Here is a 20,590-nt window from a genome sequence, read left to right on the forward strand (position 1 = left end):
CTCCTGACGCTGCTGACTAGAGACGGGACCGGGACAGGTCCTCCTGACGCTGCTGACTAGAGACGGGCCCGGGACAGGTCCTCCTGACGCTGCTGACTAAAGACAGGACCAAGACAGGTCCTGTTGACAATGTTGACTCTCTCTACCGTTGATGTAAACGGAGACGTGTGCTCCCCCCTGCAGCGTTCTGTAGTCCACAATAGCAATAGCCACCTAAAGCACTTTCCAACATCGCCTAACATTAACCCATTGATACACAGACAGCAGTCAACCCTGCAAGACACAAGACAGCTCGTCAGGAGCAGTTAGATGGACCCCGTGTTGCTCAGGGGCACCTCGACACTCGTCAAGGAGGAGTGAACTAGCAACCTTCCGGTTACCAGTCAACCCGCTCCACCTCCCAAACCACATGCCGCTCGACTGTAAAAAATAAAACATGATAAAAATCTGAAAAACGGTGAATGTGTGATAATATTTGAAAAAATGAGAAGATTGTGTGGTTTTGAAACAAGGAATAGAGAATTGTTTTTAAAAGATACATTTTTGATCAGCCAGTTCTGTATTTCTTTTTTAATTGTAATGAATAAAAATCATGGGCTAAGATGCAGTCTGAACAGATGAGTCTTCAGCCTGCATGGAAGACGGGGTAGGGTTGGAAAGGTGGGTATTGAGCTGTCCTGGGATCAGTGGGGAGATCATTCCACCATTGTGGAGCCAGGACCAGTAGGGTTTCAGCCTCCTGGGGGGTCAGTAGGGAGCTCCATCCACCATTGTGGTGCCAGGACAGTAGGGTTTCACTGTCCTGGGATCAGTGGTGAGATCATTCCACCAATGTGGAGCCGGGACCAGTAGGGTTTAACTGTCCTGGGGTCAGTAGGGAGGGGGGGGGGGGGGGGGGGGGGGGGGCAGCATCGTCTGGGAGAAACTGGTTGAGGACCAGCCAGGCTTTTACATTCTGGATGAGCTACAGAGGGGAAAGGCTATGCAGAGTCCAGGTGAACTGTGAACTGTGAACAAGATTGGGTTAATCTGTGTAATGTGGGAGACATCATGTTGTCTTCAGAGTGGTGTGTGAGAGGTGGAGCATGACAGTGTGACGTCCATCGTGCGTCACTGCCGATTGGCGGGAGTGATGCGTGGACACGGAGAGAATACGTGCTGCCAGCTGGGACTCAAACCGTGAAAAACAAGTTGAAAAAAACTTTTCAATGGAGAGCTAGTTTATTGGTTTAGTTGACAGGGAGCATGTACAGATCAGGTTATATACCAGAGTAAGCTGAATAGCTAATTTGCATCTGTGGTCACACCATTATCAACCAACCTTTTAGGGCAGATAGTCATTGATTGCAAATGACCATTTAGGCTGGAAATAATGATACTTAGTCGTATTGCCTTTTCTGATATTTCCATATCTACTTGGGTCGACTCCCTGTAACACCCCTTCTTCTCCCCACCCCTCCCCTCCTCTCCTCTACCCTGTCCTGTACCTTTAAATTGTAAATTACAACGTGTTGTTTATGTCATAAACTTTATTGCAATCATTTCCTCTCCAGGAACAGATTTCCCAAGTAATCTTTACCAAAGGTCTCTTCACAGTGACGTGGAGTCTCCTCGTCTACCAATCCAGACACGCCTACACTGTAGTGAATGAATGATCAGGCCTGCGTGTCAGACGGGCCCCTGGAGCGGTGAAGGGCAAGTTGAGACCCATGGGAAGGTGTGGCGTCTACCGTGTGACGCCTTCATGTTACAAGAACTTACATGGGGTAATAATGAACGCACTCCGGGCGGGGTCATGAACAAGACATCGCGTCGCTGTGTATAATCCAAACCACCAACGTCACAGAGTCATTGCAGGGGGGGGGTTTCTTAGCGAAAAAGCTGAACTGGTGAAATTGTGACGGTGTCATGCGGTTCAAAGCAGAGGAATAACACGACCTGGAGGTAGGCATTCACTATTCTCCGTGTTTAACCCCGGGTGGCGGTCTGCTGACCACGCGTCGAAATGCTCACAATCTCCGAGGCGCTGACGGCCAGGGGCGCACTGTTTGGAAACATGCAGCTGGACTAGAAGGTGATTGACTTGGAGGACAATGTGCATTTCTAAAAGTGGGTCAGCAAAAGCATCCCCTTTGACTTGAGATCCACATCAATGCCTTTTTCTGATCTACCCGAGCGACGTCGGGTAGTTGTTTGAGGCCAGTTCCAGTGTGTTGCTGTTTGTGAGCCTGTTATCTCCTCCTCTAATTGTTTATTCCCCCCTCCTCCCTCCTCCCTCTCTCATCTGCTTGCTTGTTGTGGTTCATTGTGGTACTCAGACTGAACAGACACTTCGCTTTCTCCGTCGAGCTTCGCCTTCCCTCGTTCACTTTGAGCCACGGTCTGCTGAGGCACCATGCGGAGGTTCAGCTCCGAGGGGTCCCTCCTGGACATGGACGCTATGCCCTGGAGAGGGATCCAGCTGAAAGACCCCCCGGTACTTAACAGGGAGTCGGGCACCCACACGCATCTACTCGGCCCCTCCGAACAGGCCCGGAGCGCGACGCTGCCCCCGACCATCCGAGAACTGGGTTCGAGTCCCGGCTGCCCGGCCACGTTGACCAAGGATCTCAGCGTCAGCGTGGAGGACTTGAAGGAGCTGAGCAAGCGGAAGGTGGAATACCTGCAAGTAGGGACGATGGGCGAAAGCTTCCGGGCCTACAGCGACGGCCAGCTGGCGCCCTCCTCCCAAGGCAGCAGCACCGGGAGTTTGGAGAGGGACGACCCGCGCCCGTCCTCCCCGTCCGACCTCTCCTTGAAGTCGCACCACCACCGTGAGCGCGCCAAAGCAAAACTGTCTGCTGCCAAACTTCACCTAAAAAGTTTGTTTGACCTGGTAAATTAACTAATTACATTTTTCACAAGTTAACTGCTTGTGTGTGTGTGTGTGTGTGTGTGTGTGTGTGTGTGTGTGTGTGTGTGTGTGTGTGTGTGCTTGCAAAAACCTAGAGACCTTTTGTAAGAAATTATTTGAAACATGGTTTGTATTCAGCAAGAATTTGTCATTGTGTCATTTCCAGAGTCATCATTCGTCCAACTCCAATATAAGCCAAGCAGTCCAAAAAGACAGGTAGGTCGAACGAAGAGAACCCAACACTGTTTCTTCCCTTGAACGTGGGCGACTAGTAATTTGAGCTGCTATTATGATAAAGGAATCTGGTTTTCCAAAGGTCCCCTTACAATTAGGCAATCTACGGTGCCATAAATAACTGTTGAGACGGATTGATCCATGTTGTTGTTGTTGTGTTGTTGTCTACAGGTGTGCGGCACCTTGTGGTCCACACACCTGTAGGGGCCAGAGACCACTCAGTAAGACACGGCTGATCACTTTTTCTCCCCCTCTCCAGTGCCAAGGAGAGGCGCTCTCGCCTTCGCTTCATGCGCCAGTGGAGTCAAGTGGGACACAGTGGGGGGTTGAGGTTCAGTTTGGAGGTGCTGGAGAATTGGGCCCGGTCGCTCAACGCCCTGCTTGCGAGTCAGGGTAAGCTTGCACAATCAGCCGTTCAAGACTACTACAGCCAGTAGTAATTCATTACGATTCATGATGTCTCGTTTTCGGGTCACCGTTGAATGAGTGAAAGCCATCCGACTCTTCTTTTAGTTCTTTCTCTGTGATGTCATGAGCGCAGGGGCAGGGTTTGTCTGGCTTGTTCGGGTATTCTAGGTTGGGAAACGCAGCGAATAACAAACTGGGCCAGCGATATAAACTTTCCCCCGGCACTAAAACAAGCTACAACATCCTGTCCGGGACAACAATGTTTTCAGAAAAGGGGTCTGTAAAGGTTTCAAATCAACACCTTGTAGAACTGTAGAAACACGTGGACTCAAATCCCCTCTGAAATGTCCACTCTAATGCTAATGAGTTTAAGGGAACCGGAAGCCAGGCGTAACTCCGCCCCCTCACAGCTTTTGGTTTCCGGCCCAGACTCTGAGCACCAGAGGTGGTGCTCTAACATCAAGGGACGGCTGGATCCCAGAACATTGGATATCGAAAGGGTCTCCTGCTAAAGGGACTGAAATAGTAAAGGGTCATCGTGAGCATTTAGCAGACGTCACACACTTCCTGTGTGCTGTGCAATACAAATACCCGGTGTGTGTGTTTTGGTCCCTTTCGCAGAGGCCGTCGGCTATGAATAGAGCGCACGATAAACAACTACAGCCGTCATAAATCAGGGCCGGCACAGAGAAATGGCTCAGCACACTTCTGTCCAAACAACCTCTTCGAAACATGTGACGTTTAGGAAAAGGGAACAAATCGTTGGGAAACTGGGGACATTTCTTATGAAACTAGTTCCTCCTCAGTGAAATAACTGTGTTGTATCTTCATTAAATCTTCATTGTCAAGTGGTCCGAAACCAGTGGATTTACCGCCAATAAAACCCATAAGGTCATATGCTTCTCATGCTGTTGCAATAGGAGCTGGTTCCGCCCCTATGTCTTTAGGAATGTGTTTCCTCCTGTTTTAAATGTTGTTACTCTAACCTGTGCACCTTTTTAAAATTGGTAACTAATAATAGTACTAATCCAAACAAGTAGAAAGTGGTATTGTGTAGGGTAATGCTTGATGCCAGTAACCTTGAGTAATGTGAACTAGATCATGGAACAATTTTCCCTGAAGTCACTATCAACAATCAGTCTTACTATTTTAGTGTTTAACCATCCAAGTTGTATATCGTTGTTTAGTATACTTTCTGACGTGTTGGCACTGGCCCACATTCTCCGGCCGCACGCTCCCATTGTCTTAGCCTCTGGTTGGGTGTGTGACTGTTGTGGTGAAAGATGTCTCCCCCCCCCCCCCCCATACACTCACCTGTCAAAGTAAAGGTCAAGATAAAGCTACAACTTTTTGAGCTCTTTATCACAATGACATTCTTGGAGAGGGAACCACTATTCATAGCAGCTTTGTTTTGATAACAGAGGGTGTGTCTGTGTTCGCTGCATTCCTGCGCTCCGAGTTCAGTGAGGAGAACCTGCAGTTCTACCTGGCGTGTGGGCAGTACCAGCAATCCTCCAACAACTTCAGCCTGCAGCGGAGGGCCAAGGACATCTGCACCACCTACATCCAGCCTGGCTCCCCCCGCGAGGTACAGGCCTCCGCGCCCCCCACCCGAATGCTGCCTCTTCCTGCTCGGTGCTCTTCACACCCTGCTCACTGATATACAGCTCGTAGGAATGGAGAGAAATGATCAAAAGCATGCCCTTCTTTCTGCCTCCCTGTACAGCACCAGGAGTGTGTAAATGTAACCGTACATTGTTGTGCTTTTATAAGAAGGTTACACACAGGTTTGTGTGTTTAACTCTTCCACTAGCCTATTGTGATTAGATTGACTTTGAAGTTGTTTTGGCTTTAGTGTGTGCGTTTGCATTGCAAAAACACATATTATAATGTAACAGAACTACATTAGACACGCCTACAATTTGAGCACGTTTTTTGTCGTACAGTATTTCATACTGCAATGTCAAATCCCAAATGAAATGTTCTTTGTCTTTTTCCTTCTCCTTCGTAAAAATACGCGTCACTAGTTGTTCATCCTAACGGACGCATGTTGTGTGTTCCCCCCTCACCAGGTGAACCTGGACAGCAAGACCCGGGATCTGACCCTCCAGCTGCTGCAGGCACCCTCGCACACCTCCCTGCTCCCCGCTCAGAAGCGCATCTACGCCCTGCTGGACGCAGACTGCTACCCCCGCTTCCTGCAGTCCCCTCTCTACCTCTCGCTGCTGGAGGACGCCCGCTAGGCCTGGCCCATAGCGGTGGACCTCAACAGGGGCCAAAGTGTGTGTGTGTGTGTGTGTGTGTGTGTGTGTGTGTGTGTGTGTTTGTGATAGCAGGTCAGGGTTTTGTTCTAAAATTGGAAAATGTATGGCTAAAAACTATGTTTGTTTTGATCTTGCTGAAATTATTTATTGAATGTATAAGAAACGTTCAGATAAATGGACTGTAAATTGGCCAGAATGCAGAGACTGTAGGGAGTTAGGGAGTAAAAAGACCAAGTCAAGGTATCGAGTGTGGCTTTAATAAACAGTCAAGCCAGCATGTCGACCGAGTGGAGGGTGGACTAATCCCTAATCACTTTCTGCCTGCTCAATGTGAACTGGGGAACTATGCACATGTCTGCCTTTTAATCATTAATCACCCTCCTTTTGCGGGACTCACTGGGTGCAGATTAGATCACGGTCCAATAAGCACATTCAAATTTCATTCCATGTAACCAAGGAGAACAAGTCTGGTGACAACGGGCCAGGTTTTAAATGTTATACATGGGGTTGGTCAGATATTTGAGTGAATGTATTTTTTAAGAACCGTGTAACAGCCCCCCTCCATCTTGATTTTGTCGAGGTTGTAGGCTTTTTCTTACGCTTTCTTGTTGAGCAAAATCTCCTTAGATGTTGCTCTATGTAAAATGTAAATAAAAATGTATTTATGTGTGTCATCAATTTCCAACATTAACATTCTAATTGTATTATCCCTCACATCTAGAGATGAGTTATATACAGTAATACAGTGGGGGATTAATAAGTGGAGTATTTAACTCTGAAATCAGCTGCAGTCGACGTCACCTTGCTCCTAATCCTCCCACCAGGCAGACTAACATATGTGATGCAATCACTGGGTTGATTTCAGTAGGTATTCATCAGATGGACAATGGGTAAATACATGTATTCATGATAAGGGACGAAGGCACAAGTCGGTTAAGGGGAACTTCTTGTTAAGGGTAAATCTGATACAGTAAATTTTACCTTTGCATTTTGAATGAATACACAACTGAAACTAAACCCATGGCAGTGTAACTGTTAATTCTCTTTGAATGCCTTTGGTTATTTTTAGTTCCTTGGTCACCGATGATGTCTGGGGAGTAAATAAGGTTTCATTCAAAACCTTACAACAAAACAATACATTCCATAATTACACAAATGAGCACAATCTTTTTGGGATCGTATTGTTTTTTATTCTTATTAACGCTTCATATAATTATATATAGCTTTAGAAAAGACACAATATAAATCAATGCAAATAAAGTGGTGAGTAATGTGCAGAGGCTCTTCTCACTGAGAGCTCACAATCAGCGCAAGTTCCATCTGACAAATATGAATCCATATTTAACACCGGTCACAACCCTGAACATGGCTCTGCTCCTGTCATGCACCATCGCATGGGGAGCTGGCTTAACCAATGAAGATGAGTTCTAGCAATGTCCTAGTTCATGAAGGAGGAGCCCATCCACAGTGTTATCCTCCTGGGCCGGTCCTACACTGAGGCCCATCCACAGTGTTATCCTCCTGGGCCGGTCCTACACTGAGGCCCATCCACAGTGTTATCCTCCTGGGCCGGTCCTACACTGAGGCCCATCCACAGTGTTATCCTCCTGGGCCGGTCCTACACTGAGGCCCATCCACAGTGTTATCCTCCTGGGCCGGTCCTACACTGAGGCCCATCCACAGTGTTATCCTCCTGGGCCGGTCCTACACTGAGGCCCATCCACAGTGTTATCCTCCTGGGCCGGTCCTACACTGAGGCCTCAGGGAGACTGCTCCGCTTGAGGGCCGTGAACCCAGGGCAGCAGAGGCTGAGGTCCTCAGTTCTACCCCGGGTTCACCAGGGTCTGGTGCTCCGGTACTCCTGCTTCTGTCGGACCCACTGGGCCGTGTGGGGGCCCTCCCCCAGGGTCCAGGACCAGGGGCCTCCCAGCAGGGCCCTCTGGCCTCCCCGTGTGGCCCCGGATTCCCAGGTGCCCGGCGGGGCTTGGCGCCTGGGCAGCAGCTCTGCCTTAGCCCCCCGGGACCCTGTGATGCGGCGCGCCCACTCAGGCCGGCCTGCGGGGGGCGCCGGGCCGGGGGGCTTCCTGGGCGCCAGCAGAGGGGGGAGTGAAGGTGGGCGGGGCCTAAACACAGGGAGACGGCGGGACGGAGATGGCGCCATGATGAGAGAAGAACGTGGTTTATGGAGAGGAAGAAGTGGAACAAGTAGAGTACGATACCAGTTAATATGCTCTTTAATTATATCAATTTTTTTTAAATAAACATATTAAAAGAATGTGGTACTTTGGCTGTGGACCGCATCAACCTGCGGAAAAATCTGTTCATTCATAAATATTTGGCTACGTTTTCAGCTCCCAGTTTCCAATTTCGTATTTTGAGTTTAGCCAACCCATTTTTGTCCACAAAGGAACACAGATAAGACTGGTTTTAAAGAGTGTGTGTTTGTGCGTGTAAAGCCTTCTTCCTTGAGATCTGTGGAGGTGTCCAACCTATGTGTGTTTGTGTTTCCCACTGGCTGTATGTCAGTCCCTCTGTCTCTCAAGACGTCTGCTAACCTCCAACCTATGGAGGCATAGCACTTTACACAAAGTACACTTTGTACAAAATGCACTTTAAACAAAGCATACATTACATAGAGCGCACTTTAAAGGAGACATATTATGGTGTTTTCCAACAAGTAAACATAGTATTTGAGTTCCAGAAAACATGTCTTTGCAGCTGTTTGCTGGAAATAGCTTTTAGGGAAAAAAATCTCGCCTACCGCTATTCCCCTCTGTTTCAGTCCCTTCAGAATGCACTGTTTCTGATGTCTGTAGCTTTAATGCAAATGAGCTGCTGCCCATTGACCAATGAGCTGTCAGACTGAACCACAGCATGGAGGAGAAGGGATTGTTGCCATTTGCGGACTCCTGGAGCTCTATATCTATATAATATAATAATATAATAATAATAATATTATGTATGGGTATTTATATAGCTCTGATGGGGGGAGCTCGGCGGCAGTCTGGAAGAGAAACGAATTGTACTCCCGGAGCTGAGCTGCCGGGCTGCCACCGAGTTCCCCCCACCGGAGCTGCTCGTCCACTGGTCCACAAAATCTTAGCTATGCTCTGATTGGAGGGGAAGTGGGGGGTAATATTCAAGTGTGCCCCCTTCCTACGTAGGAGGGGGAGCCGAAACTGACTCGCTCGTTTGGTAACTGTAGGCGGGGTACTTTCAGAAATGCATATCTCACTCAAAAAATCATGCCCAGACTTTTTTCAAAGTTTGTATGCATTTGGGAGCACCAGAGACCCAAAACAATACCCCAAATCCCAGGAAAAGTGTTGTTTTCATAATATGTCCCCTTTAAACAAAGCACACTTTGCACAAAGTACACTTTACACAAAGTGCACTTAACACAAAGCGCACTTTGCACAAAGTACACTTTACACAAAGCACACTTTTATAAAGCACACTTTATGCATAGTGCACTTTACACAAAGCACACTTTGCAAAAAGCACACTTTTATAAAGCACACTTTATGCATAGCGCACTTTACACAAAGCACACTTTTCTACAAAGTAAATTTCAAACAAAGTATACTTTACATAAAGCGCACTTTACACAAAACGTACTTTACATAAGGTGCACTTTACACCAAGCGCACTTTACACAAAGTACACTGTACGCCTGTGCTGAACATGGGGCTGGTGCACAAAGTGCACTTGGCGGTGGTGGGGGTCTGCCCCCCTTGAACACCGCCCTCACCTGGCCGAGGGAAGGGCGCCTGGTCCCGGTGCAGCATCAGACCGCTGCTGCTGTCGATGTGGCAACAGGGATGGTTGCCCCAGGCAACCGTGTGCTTGTGTTTGCTGCCAGAAGCCATCAAAGGAAAAGGATGGGGGGGGGGGGGAGGAGCCCATGGATGGAGAGATGGTTTTTTTAAGCAAACACAAGGGATTGTAGAATAACACAAATGGCAAAATTAAAATCCAATTAAAATAACAAATGAACTGCAAATGAGCCAACACAAAAATCAAAGAATTCATGGGTCAAAAAATAATTAATGGGAAAACACAAAAACCTGCAGCGGGTAATGAACACAGTTTTCTATTGTATGCTTTGTGTTGCATATACATGTATCTTTGCAGGTGTGTCGTAGTTCATATGCTTGATAAAAAGCAGACATGATATTGCGGTATGTATTTTAATGAATTGTTTTTAAAAAGATAAACAAAGGCCAACAGGAGGAGGAAACAGCCATCCTCTTTTGTTCTGCTAGGGAGCAACAGTAAAAGTTTTACAAAAAGTGGTAGGGCCGACAGCCACTCTCACTCCTGTTCCGGTTCATTCTGTGTATTTCCATGGAATCAAATAATGTCCCTGGGGCTAAGGCACTCCCCTTCCTCTGTGCCAGAGAAGCAGGCCCTCCATCAAGCTAAGAAAGACGCCTTCCTTTAAAGGGGAGTGGAGGTCAGGCCGGTCTCAGGGGGGTCAGTAGAAACCCAGCTGAGAACGATTAAGGGAACTACTCCGGGTAGGGGGGGGGGGGGGGGGGGGGGGGGGGGGGGGGGGGGGGGGGGGGGGGTGATTGGAGAGGAGAGCGTCGGAAAGGTTAAGGATGGAAAACGAGGCGGGAAGGATGAATGTTTGAAAAACCAAGATAAGCAGAAGGTGGAAAATGGGTTCCAAAATTGGAGGAGGATTGTGGAGAGACAAGGAAAGAGAACAACGAATTAAAGAGGACCAGCAGTGGTACAGCAGAACAACCAGCCTCAGTGCAGCAAGGTGCATACATCCAGCAGACACTTGAGTGGTACTGCGGCTGCTGACTCTCCGGGCTCTTTTGTGGGCAGTAAACAAAGGCTGACTAATGAGAGGAATATGTAGTGGTGGCTTCCACAGCCAAGCAGACACGGCACGCCTCAACAAGAGGCACGCTGGTCCTTTTGCAGTCCACCTCCAAGGACAGCTAGGGACTTAAAGCCGATGCAGGAATCATTTTAGATTTGCAAAGAGGAGAGAGGACTTTAAACCAATTTGTTTTTTTAAACTTTTGTTTTTTAACCAATCATGAAAGAGATGCACTGATTGGTCTGAAATGAGCCCGGGGTGGCCGGAAGCTAAAGCGTCCCGTAGCTGGATGGCACGGGGGGGCAGATGTACATCAGGTGTTCTCAGAGCAGTCCTCTACCTGCTAGGCGGATCGTACCTGGTGCGTCTTGCCTTGAGGTGGTCGCTGAGCAGGGAGTGGGGCGTCGGGGGCCCACCAGAGGCCGGAGCTGGCCCCTGGGGCAGGGCTGGGGCGGGCGGGGCCCGGCTGGGGGACGAGCCCACGCTGTGGGAGCGCGAGTAGGGGGAGGATCCCACCTGGGGCGGGAAGGGCCACTGCCCCGCCCTCTGGTCCCCGCGCAGCGCTGACACCAGGACAGGAGGGCACAGTGTGAACCATCCACGGACTGGATCAATCATTCATCATCAACCCAGAGTCTGTGATGAAGCTCGGGTTCAGGGGTAGTGTTCATAACAATATGGCTTCTGCAGAGGACGTATGAGGGACAGCTGGTTCCTGGAATGACGTCGGCATTCACACCCAAACTAGTTTTTTTTGTCATCAGCTTTCAACATGTCTTGTTTGTGTTGGCACACGCACGCACGCACGCACACACGCACGCGCGCACGCACACACACACACACACACACACACACACACACACACACACGCACGCACACACACCGGAGACGATGGTTGATTCTTCATAGGCTACACAGAGTAAGTTCTCGTCGTTAAAGAAGGTAGCGCTGTAAGCCTTAGTTACCAAGCACAAAAAAGCAGAAACTACAATCTTGCAGAATCAATACATAACCCATATTTTAAACATGAAAACAATGGCAGTGTTGGCTTTAAGTGGGAAGACATGCATAATGCGTGACGGCTGGAGAGTTTCCATATTAACGGTCTGATGAACTGCCTGTTGGGTCATGCTGCTCACCTTCTCTCTCCATTAGAGAGTAGGGCTTGATCTCTCCTTCCACCTTTTTTGGGAGACCCTTTCTCGACGGGCCCACTGTAGGGAGAAAACAGACAAAATACTATGACAGAATCTGGGCTATAGATCCAAGGGACAAAGACTGAAATATTTGCCTCATTCATGTGTGTTTACTTTCTACCAGACATTCCTCCCATGCCAAAATAAAAGAGTGTTATCCAATCTCACAATATCTCAAGGAATATTTGATAGTTTAGTGAGAACCTTGCATGGTGTTTTAGCTACAATATATACCGTAGTACAGTTAACGTGTATACTGTATAAAGTAAAACTAGTCACAGACAGTTTTGAACAATTCAAATCTGGGTTAATGAAGATCATTAACCCAGGTGAAGATCAGCCTGACCCCATTGTCAATTATTTTATTGAACACTGACTGAATCAGTTAGGAATGTCATCCCTAAAACAAATGTGATCGAAATCACTCAGCACTTTTAGATATTCAACACTGACATGACACTTGGTGTATCATATTAAACCCTCCGTATTAATAGCTCAAGTAATATGGGATGATCAAACAGTGAATTTTCCAATAACAGTTGCTATCTTTAATAATACTTAGTCATTTTTGTATCTACTTATCTATAACTCAATGTCAAAGTCATATGAGTGCAGTTTTGATCCTAATTATTTTCTTGACATGTTATAAGACAAAAAACGGACAGACACACAATTATTAAAGAGCAACAAAGCTCTAACCTCAAACCAGCAATAAACTCTAAGCAGGCTATTCCCTGACTGGTACCAATTTGTGGCAATCCCAAACCCATTAGCTCTCCATGGCCCCGTTCCACCAGAGATGGTGGTCTGTCCCAGTCTTCCGAGGTCAGGGACCACTGAGAGGCTAGCCCTAATGTGTAAAGTTGTGAGGTGTTTATCATGGGATGTTACGACACCAACACACAGCGGAGATTACTGCAGAGCTTATGTATAGAGTGAAATGGCCCGTGTGTGTGTTCATACCAGGGGCGTTTCTAGGTTTTTGAAATATCCGAGGCTTAGCCCACAGGGAAAGGGAAAATGCGTGCAGCAAATTGTTTTGTATATATATATATATATATATATATATATATATATATATATATATATATATACACATATATATGACTGGGGATAGGATAGGTTAATTGACTTGAGGTGGTAAACAGTCTGGTTATGTTTTTAAACCGTTTGTTCTCTTGCCAGAAGGACTAAGCTACTTCATTTTGAGATGCCCTTGGAAGCTTAAATTTTTTTTTAAAAAAAATAAAGCAAGTTTCTTTTTTGTTTTTTTTAAATAGGATTCGGGGCTAATTAAATAATATCCGGGGCTTTAGCCCAGAATGAAACAGCCTAGTGACGCCACTGGTTCATACCTGTGTGTGTGCGTTCATACCTGTATGTGTGCGTGCGTGTGTTTGTCTGCGTGCATGCGTGTGTGTGAGTGTGTGACGTGCACGTTTGTATAATCTAGATATGCCGGTTAGCCAAGCTTTAATTATCCTACCGGAGAGGAGAGAGGGAAAGGGTTCTTAGATCTTAATAACCAATGCAAAAAACCAAAGCAAAACAGACAAATGAAGGTGACCTTGTTTAGCAGAGAGATAGGGAGGAGGAAAGGGAGGAACAGAGGGGGTAAGAATAAGGAGATAGGGGCGTTGAGACTAAGGAACAGAAAAAGTGATGAAGAGTCCTTACAAAAAGCCGTACATTCCCTGATCCGTCAGAGGAGAGTGGGGCGAGCCTGAGAGAGTTTGGTGGAGAATGAAAGAGTGTTTGGAACCAAAATAACTGCATGTCAACTCTCTGAAGGACTCTCTCGCTCTCACTATCACTGTCTCTCTCTTATGGTAGAAGAGGGAGGCAGAGAATTAGATAGAGAGAGAGCCCTTTCCAGATTTAACGTTTGACCTGAATATGTCTTGTTATATGGGTAAAACTAAATGAAATAGTTAATAATGTAGAAAGGAAATATGCAGATACCGCACACTATTTAGGTAAGACCATGCATGAACAGTTTGACTGAAGACCCATCAAGATGCTGATGATGAGTTTGGATAGGATGCACATACTACATAGACCTCAAGAGAGATCTATTGTGTTATAGTTTTATACATCAATCAATGCAATGCCCATAACGAAAATGTTGAAACTCTAACAGACGACATGTAATTAGAATTTTCAACGTGTGTAATAATTAAAAATGCCATTGTAAAGAAATTACCTGATTTGTTGAGGAAGAATCCCTCATAAACAACAAAGTTGTTCACCTGGGGACAACAGGAAAGCAAACATAGAAAATGCATCCATGGTTCCTTGATGTTTCGTTCAACTTAAACCTTCTGATCTTGTTCTGTTCCTGGAATAAATCCTGCCATGAATGCGGTGGCTATAAATAGCAGCTAAAACATGTTATCAGAAGAGATGATAAGCTTCCACTCTCCTCTGATCATGTTCCATACACCATCATGTCGAGGAATCGGACTCTTAAATGTTCTACTATTATTATCATTTCTGCTATGAGGTTTACTCGCAGACTGGTACCTGAGGAACACTCTGAGTCAGGCAGTAATGTTTTGCGAGGAAGGCGAGGAACTTGGCTGAGGGTCTGTCGTAGGCCATGAGCACCGGCTCCATCTGCGTGTGCTGCGGAGGAAGATGAATAAAAGTTACAGAAACAACGACACTGTGATGCCAACGCACACTTGCCACCGCTGAAGATGCATTGCACCTTTGATCATTTCTTTCAAACCATTCCCCATAGATTCCTATGCTGTCACTTCTACCCCCTACGAATATAGACATCACCTTCTTGAAGAATACTATGTAAAGTGTTTCATTGTTTGTTTTGTGTGAGTGAGTGTTTAATTGCTATAATTATGGAGTTGGTCTTATTAACTAATTGTTAACCTTATTAACTTATTCTACTGAAATTAAACAGTTTCCATCAATGGAAATTGACTGATGTTGCTCTATGGCTGATCTGGGTCGAGGGTTTCACATCGCTGTGTCTGACCCTCTAGGGGGAGACCAGACCCTGGCTGATCTGGGTCCAGAGGTTCACATCGCTGTGTCTGACCCTCTAGGGGGAGACCAGACCCTGGCTGATCTGGGTCCAGAGGTTCACATCGCTGTGTCTGACCCTCTGAGGACAGACCAGCGCCCTGGCCGGAAACCACAGAGTGCGCAGGGCGGAGCTCCACACATCGCCCTGAATGGGTCTGTATATCATCCTGAGGATTAACTCATTCACGAGGTGCCAATTTCAGAAGACGACATCTCTACAGTGGCCAGTCTACTACCCAGGTTCATTTTAAACCTTTACGGACACCTTGTCTGAAGACGTTGTGATCGGGACCGGTCGGATAAGCCTGTCTCTTCACGACTACAAGAACATTTGGGTTAACAAAGCCGGACAAGTTTGCATGGGCTATTCTGGCTAGTCTAAAAATCGAAAGATTTTTGAGACTACTCCTTGGCCAACTGTTCAAATAACACTGCCGTTTCAATGATAGGTGACACTACCCAGAACTGAATCAGAATACAACAACCGGTCTGAGCAGGGAGGCTCCGGTTACAGGAAGTGGATGTGAGTGCTAGGATCCTCTCTCTGTATCGGAGTAATGGAAGCACTGTCCGCATGGGCATTCAAATGGACGACTTGCATCACTGCTGACACGTGTGAAACATGAAACCTTTTAAATATTGCAGTTTCAATTATATGATGTTTATTTTGATAGCAATGTTAGAAAGACACACATCAATTCTTTGTGTAATCAACAAATAAATGTGTAACTAATATTTTTTGTGGGGTTTCTGTAACAACCCTATAATAAGTTGCAGACTTTTTTTTGTACATTTCCTTCTCCTTGAGACTAAGAGTTCCCAGGTTTCCAGGAGGCGTTACCTGCAGCATGAAGTCAAAGAGCTCCAGCCCGTAGCCGTGGCGCTGCAGGCTCTCAGAGACGTAGAAGTCCAGGACACACAGCGGCTCCGCCTCTAAGTGGGCTCCCCGCTGGTCCTGAGAACCACAGAGCACCAGGGGCCTTACTTCACCTGGAGGCCATCTTGGTTCTGAAGGCTAGCTTGGTGGAGCTGCCTCTAAGCGCAGCGGTTAGCGGTTAGAGGCAAGGTGGTCCCCAAGATGGCCACTAAGTGAATAAGGCCCATCAATATTTTTCTGGTCAGGCTTGTAAATCAATGAGAAGCTTTGAACTGCTTTTAAATGAGTATGAAATGTAGCAGTGGAAAAGGCTGTACACTATTAACACACACACACAACGATATTTTCCTTCGGTAGTTTCCTGTCAATTTCCCTATTATATCCTTAATGTTTTAACCATCACCGAACATTGTATGAAAAAGAGAATCTAACATTCATACCATTGGTAACACTTTATAATAACTGGGTACATTAAGGAACCAGTAAGTAACATTAGTAAATGCAGTAAGCAATACCCTAACCCTTAGCCCTAACCCTACCCCTAAGCTAGGCTATATAATAATGATCATCACTGCATTAACTCATGTTAATGAGAATGAATGTTCCATTGTTGTAGTGTTTTACAACAAAGGAACATTTCAAATTCACAATTCAAACAGATGCCTTCTTCAAAGCTAGAAATATAGTTGTTGGTCACTTACAAGGAGAAACAACTTCTTGTAGCCGACCTTGAGAAACCCTACTCCTGCTCCGTGGCCTCTGCATGGGAAAGAGGAACGATTGGGGAGGTTTACGTACTAGTGAGAAGAATACAAGACATATATTTCTCAACCCAGCTGGAGCAATGGCCTCCTCTTCGTGGGTCAACAAAAGGTTTCTAGTTTATTGTTGACCATATATACTGGTCCAGAGGATTCACAGAGAGCACTACAGAGCCTCAAATGGACCCCACAGTATAGCCTTGTTTAGCGTCGGTATTGTTAGCACACTAAGGGTGGAGGCTGTTTCCCAGAGATGTCCTCTTAACACACACCAAGCACTAAGACAACCCTAGAGGGGATATACTTGGTATGGTGTTACTGTTATAGACCTTTAGACGGCAACAATTTAATAACGTTTTATTTTGAGCAGTTTGGACGGGAAAAACAGAGCAGTGATATAACAAGATACCCATTGCTGGTTTCATCCTTGATAAGGTAAAGGCTGTGCTGGTTGGACTGCAGCTTCAAAGCACTTGTTATTGGAGCTGGCAACTGTTGAGCCTGTGGATGGAAAACATCACAACGGTAGATGGTTCACATTGATTTACAAAGCCCTGGTTCTCTAGATAGATAATGCAGCTGTCATGCAATATTTATTACAGGTCCTTGCAGAGAACGGTCCTTTAAATTTGTGGATGCACCATTTAGTTCCTTCAATGTAATTAGCAATAATTGTTTTTAACTACAACAAACACCAACCTTAGAGGAGGCTTTTCCAAGCTCATCAATAACTGAAGCTATTTTGCTTTGCAGATCTGGCCTAGAGACAGAAATCAACAAAATATTAGACTCCGTTTGAACAGGATTGTTATGACACAATATGATCCAGCCATCTTATACAGGAAAGCATAAAGCCTGGGGATAGATGATGGGTGGGCATCAACAGAGTGACACTGACTGGAACCAGACAAACACAACAACCCTGTCACCTACCTTCCTTTGGATTTATCACCAGGAACAAGGCTCTGATCCAACACAGTGATCCGCTCCGGGAAGATGTTGTTAATATCAAAAGAGAACTCCATTGTCAGCTACATTAGCTGTAATTCTAACGTAGTAAATTCAAAGCTAATTCTAGTAAAGCAGCAGCAGGCGCTGAGCTAGCTAACCTTAGCCTTTAAACAAATTATATTTATTTGTAAAAGCGTTCTTTTAGAGTCTCACTCTTACTCTTTCCAATACAATGTCTTATGTTAATCGCGTTAAAGGATTTCATTGTCTTTGTTGCAAAACGCCAGCATCTTCTAATCACATTGTCATTGCAGTGATGTGTGTTGGTGTTGCTGCGAGTCACTCCCCGGCAACCTCACCGTAATAGCTCTAATAAATAAGCAATGGGATTTTGGAAAAATAGTCTACATGATTATCTAAAGGCATAAAACCTCGCTTAAATGTCCATGCAATTACTAAAATATTGGCTAGAATAGCTACTCCCCTAGAATGGTCTTCGTATATATTAATTGGTAAGTAACAGGTTTTTTCTTTGGTTACTTTATGTTTTACGGTAAAGGGGGTTTTCCCCATTGTTGGACACGCCTGCATTTGTAGTTTACAATACCTTTGTTTTTACAGCGCTCTGTCTTGACGCCCTTAATTATATCCTGTTTTTATGTTTGTAAATCAAGTACAGCATTGGCTCACAGCATCTGCCATGGCCCATCATAATCCTGTTGCATTATAGTGCTTTACCGACAAGGCAGATTAAGGCCCAGTTGATGATACGTTTTATATAACATCATGCGAGTCCATCGTACTTCTATGAATATCCATTGATAGTAATAATAATAATAATAATAATAATAATAATAATAATAATAATAATAATAATAATAATAATAATAATTAGTGTTATTATTGATGAGGTCGTTCGCCTACAATTTAAACAAATCTCTAAATATCTTTGAAAGAAAACCGGACACTAGATGGCGCTGCAACATTTCATTTTAGCTGAATATACAGGCGCAACGTGTTTTAGTCCATTGTCCTTTAAAGGGCTCCGTGCAGAAATTGACATCCATAAATTCAATTGAATTGCTTATGAACAACCTTCACCGACTCTATCTGCTAAGTATAACGGAGCCTGGCAGAAGGAAGGAAGTTAATTCCAAGTGGCAAAGGAAATGTAAAGAACGTCTGCTGTGATTAATCAATTATCAACTTTATAGACCACATGATATTCAAGCAAACATCAGTACCTCATATTGGACCACATGTTTGTTACGCTAACACAAGTCCCGAATAGCTTCTTCTACACATAAAGTGGTGAACACAAAACCATACACAGTTGTATGGGTTTGAGATAAGTCAGACCCTGCTAGCATGGTCTCTTGCCAATTCCGCCCTGCAGGCCAAAACAGACCGACGGTTAACCTGGCTAGACTAAAACGTGTAGGCGTGGCTTATTTACCATTCCAGCCATTTCCAATTTAAGATGAATTCTTACCTGTGTTCGAGAGATGCTGCATTTAAAGTTACCTTGTGTCTCTGAATAAACCACGTGTTGAACATTTACCTCTCCGAGTCATACCTGAAATACAATACCACAAGGGATTAAAATCTTCTTTCATCCTTTTATAATTCAGTGTGCACGTCTGCATAACGATAATACTTTTTTTCATTGTTATAAATGAGTTCTACGCATTAATGTGTATTGTGGCTATCAGGTTTCATTCACTTAAAAATGTATTAAAAAATAATAATAATAATAATAATAATGATAATAATAATAATAATAATAATAATGATAATATTAATAATAACAAACAACAATAAATACACAGATTATTATTAGGTACACATATACCTAATAATTGTAATAATTATAATTATAATAATATAAGTATTATTTGTATTATTAGTTATTGATTAATACATATATAGTATATAGTGACTAGTATAATAATGATTATTATTATTAATATTAATATTATTATTATTATTATTATTATTATTATTATTATTATTATTATTATGGTAGCAGTAGTAGTATAAGGCCTGTTACTTATATTAGTATTAAAAATATGTAGTGATGTTCCAAGCTTGTTTTTCGTTTTTTCAGTTTTCCGATGTTGCTGAAAACCATAAATCACCTCAAGACGTGAGCATGTGACAGAGTAAAAGAGCATTGAATGTTTGGAAGAAATATCCTAGTTTTCACTTCCTCAGTTAACCGTTTTGTTTTGAATGATCATACTTCCTGCTAAATATAAATGTAATGTGACAATTTCTGTCTGTTCCCTAAAAGAAAACAATAATGTATAACCATGCTAGTCAATAGCCTTTAGGAAATATAATGACTACTTATATAAAGAACAGAATTATGTTTATTTCAGTACATTCCTGTATAATTTCAATGTTGTACAAGTGAAATTGCAAAGAATCTATTAGGGCCTACAGTGCCGAATTAATTCATTATATCATCTATTTATCATCTTGTCAAATACTGTACGTGCACAATACTTTCTCTGAACATGTTGCAAATGGATTCCAATGCCTGGTATGAATCCGGGTTCCAATGTCTGGCAGGAATCAGGGTTCAAATGTCTGGTGGAACGGGGTTCCAATGCCTGGTATCTGCCTTTGGTGAAGCTATTCTTCAGATGCTTCCCCTTGCATTTGCACAGATTAGCAAATACAAATGCATGTAGTATTTGCAGAAACTGTGTGGTTTCTGCACGGCCTTCCGATGTAGAACGGAAGTTCTGCTCCTTTACACACATAAACATTAGCAGTCTTACTCAGCCATTACGCCAGAGCAGGGGATCTCCCCTTCAGTTGTACTTCAGTGAATTGATGTATTTATAGAAATCACCGTCCCCTGCCATACACCCGCAGTGGATAATGTGAAGAGGAGGGAAGCATGAATAAGGTGTTATAAAACTTTCATTTACGGTATTGATATGAATGATACTTTCATTTAACATTAATTTACCATTACCGAAACATACTGATACCCCCCCCCCCCCCCCACACACACACACACACTCACACACACACACAAACACAGACACACACACACACACACACACACACACACACACACACACACACACACACAGACACACACACACACACA

The 20,590-nt window shown here is 44.6% G+C and overlaps 2 protein-coding genes across 6 annotated transcripts; one reads left to right on the plus strand and one right to left on the minus strand.

Moving 5' to 3' along the window:
- Positions 1–1,686: 1,686 nt before the first annotated feature.
- LOC307084503 (regulator of G-protein signaling 18) lies at positions 1,687–6,473 on the plus strand. 3 transcript variants are annotated; one of them, XM_079748913.1, is made up of 6 exons: positions 1,687–2,109; positions 2,319–2,875; positions 3,060–3,109; positions 3,387–3,520; positions 4,957–5,123; positions 5,608–6,473. In XM_079748913.1, exons 2-6 carry the CDS (start codon positions 2,396–2,398, stop codon positions 5,776–5,778), a joined length of 1,002 nt encoding a protein of 333 aa, XP_079605039.1. In that variant the 5' UTR covers positions 1,687–2,109; positions 2,319–2,395; the 3' UTR covers positions 5,779–6,473. The 3 variants fall into 3 exon arrangements, with proteins under 3 accessions (XP_079605039.1, XP_079605038.1, XP_079605040.1); XM_079748912.1 differs by having other exon boundaries at positions 1,687–2,074; XM_079748914.1 differs by having other exon boundaries at positions 1,687–1,944.
- A 92-nt stretch (positions 6,474–6,565) lies between these two features.
- atat1 (alpha tubulin acetyltransferase 1) lies at positions 6,566–17,759 on the minus strand. 3 transcript variants are annotated; one of them, XM_079748911.1, is made up of 12 exons: positions 17,449–17,759; positions 17,215–17,275; positions 16,925–17,016; positions 16,456–16,513; positions 15,719–15,832; positions 14,356–14,457; positions 14,036–14,081; positions 11,776–11,850; positions 10,995–11,199; positions 9,551–9,654; positions 8,289–8,361; positions 6,566–7,922 (listed from the first exon to the last, which is right to left on the minus strand). In XM_079748911.1, exons 1-12 carry the CDS (start codon positions 17,538–17,540, stop codon positions 7,634–7,636), a joined length of 1,311 nt encoding a protein of 436 aa, XP_079605037.1. In that variant the 5' UTR covers positions 17,541–17,759; the 3' UTR covers positions 6,566–7,633. The 3 variants fall into 3 exon arrangements, with proteins under 3 accessions (XP_079605037.1, XP_079605036.1, XP_079605035.1); XM_079748910.1 differs by lacking the exon at positions 8,289–8,361 and adding an exon at positions 13,510–13,555; XM_079748909.1 differs by lacking the exon at positions 8,289–8,361.
- Positions 17,760–20,590: the final 2,831 nt, after the last annotated feature.

Source organism: Pollachius pollachius (assembly GCF_949987615.1).
Source record: "Pollachius pollachius genome assembly, chromosome: 13".
In the NCBI taxonomy this organism is placed as follows: Eukaryota; Metazoa; Chordata; class Actinopteri; order Gadiformes; family Gadidae; genus Pollachius; species Pollachius pollachius.

Excerpts from the sequence above, each read along its gene's own strand:
- LOC307084503 (XM_079748913.1), top strand. The coding sequence starts at position 2,396 with ATGCGGAGGTTCAGCTCCGAGGGGTCCCTCCTGGACATGGACGCTATG. Across the intron at positions 2,876-3,059 it reads TAAAAAGTTTGTTTGACCTG|AGTCATCATTCGTCCAACTC; the intron begins GTAAATTAACTA and ends TGTCATTTCCAG. Across the intron at positions 5,124-5,607 it reads AGCCTGGCTCCCCCCGCGAG|GTGAACCTGGACAGCAAGAC; the intron begins GTACAGGCCTCC and ends CCCCCTCACCAG.
- atat1 (XM_079748909.1), bottom strand. The coding sequence starts at position 17,540 with ATGGAGTTCTCTTTTGATATTAACAACATCTTCCCGGAGCGGATCACT. Across the intron at positions 16,514-16,924 it reads AAGGATGAAACCAGCAATGG|AGGCCACGGAGCAGGAGTAG; the intron begins GTATCTTGTTAT and ends TTTCCCATGCAG. Across the intron at positions 14,458-15,718 it reads TCTTTGACTTCATGCTGCAG|CACACGCAGATGGAGCCGGT; the intron begins GTAACGCCTCCT and ends CTTCCTCCGCAG.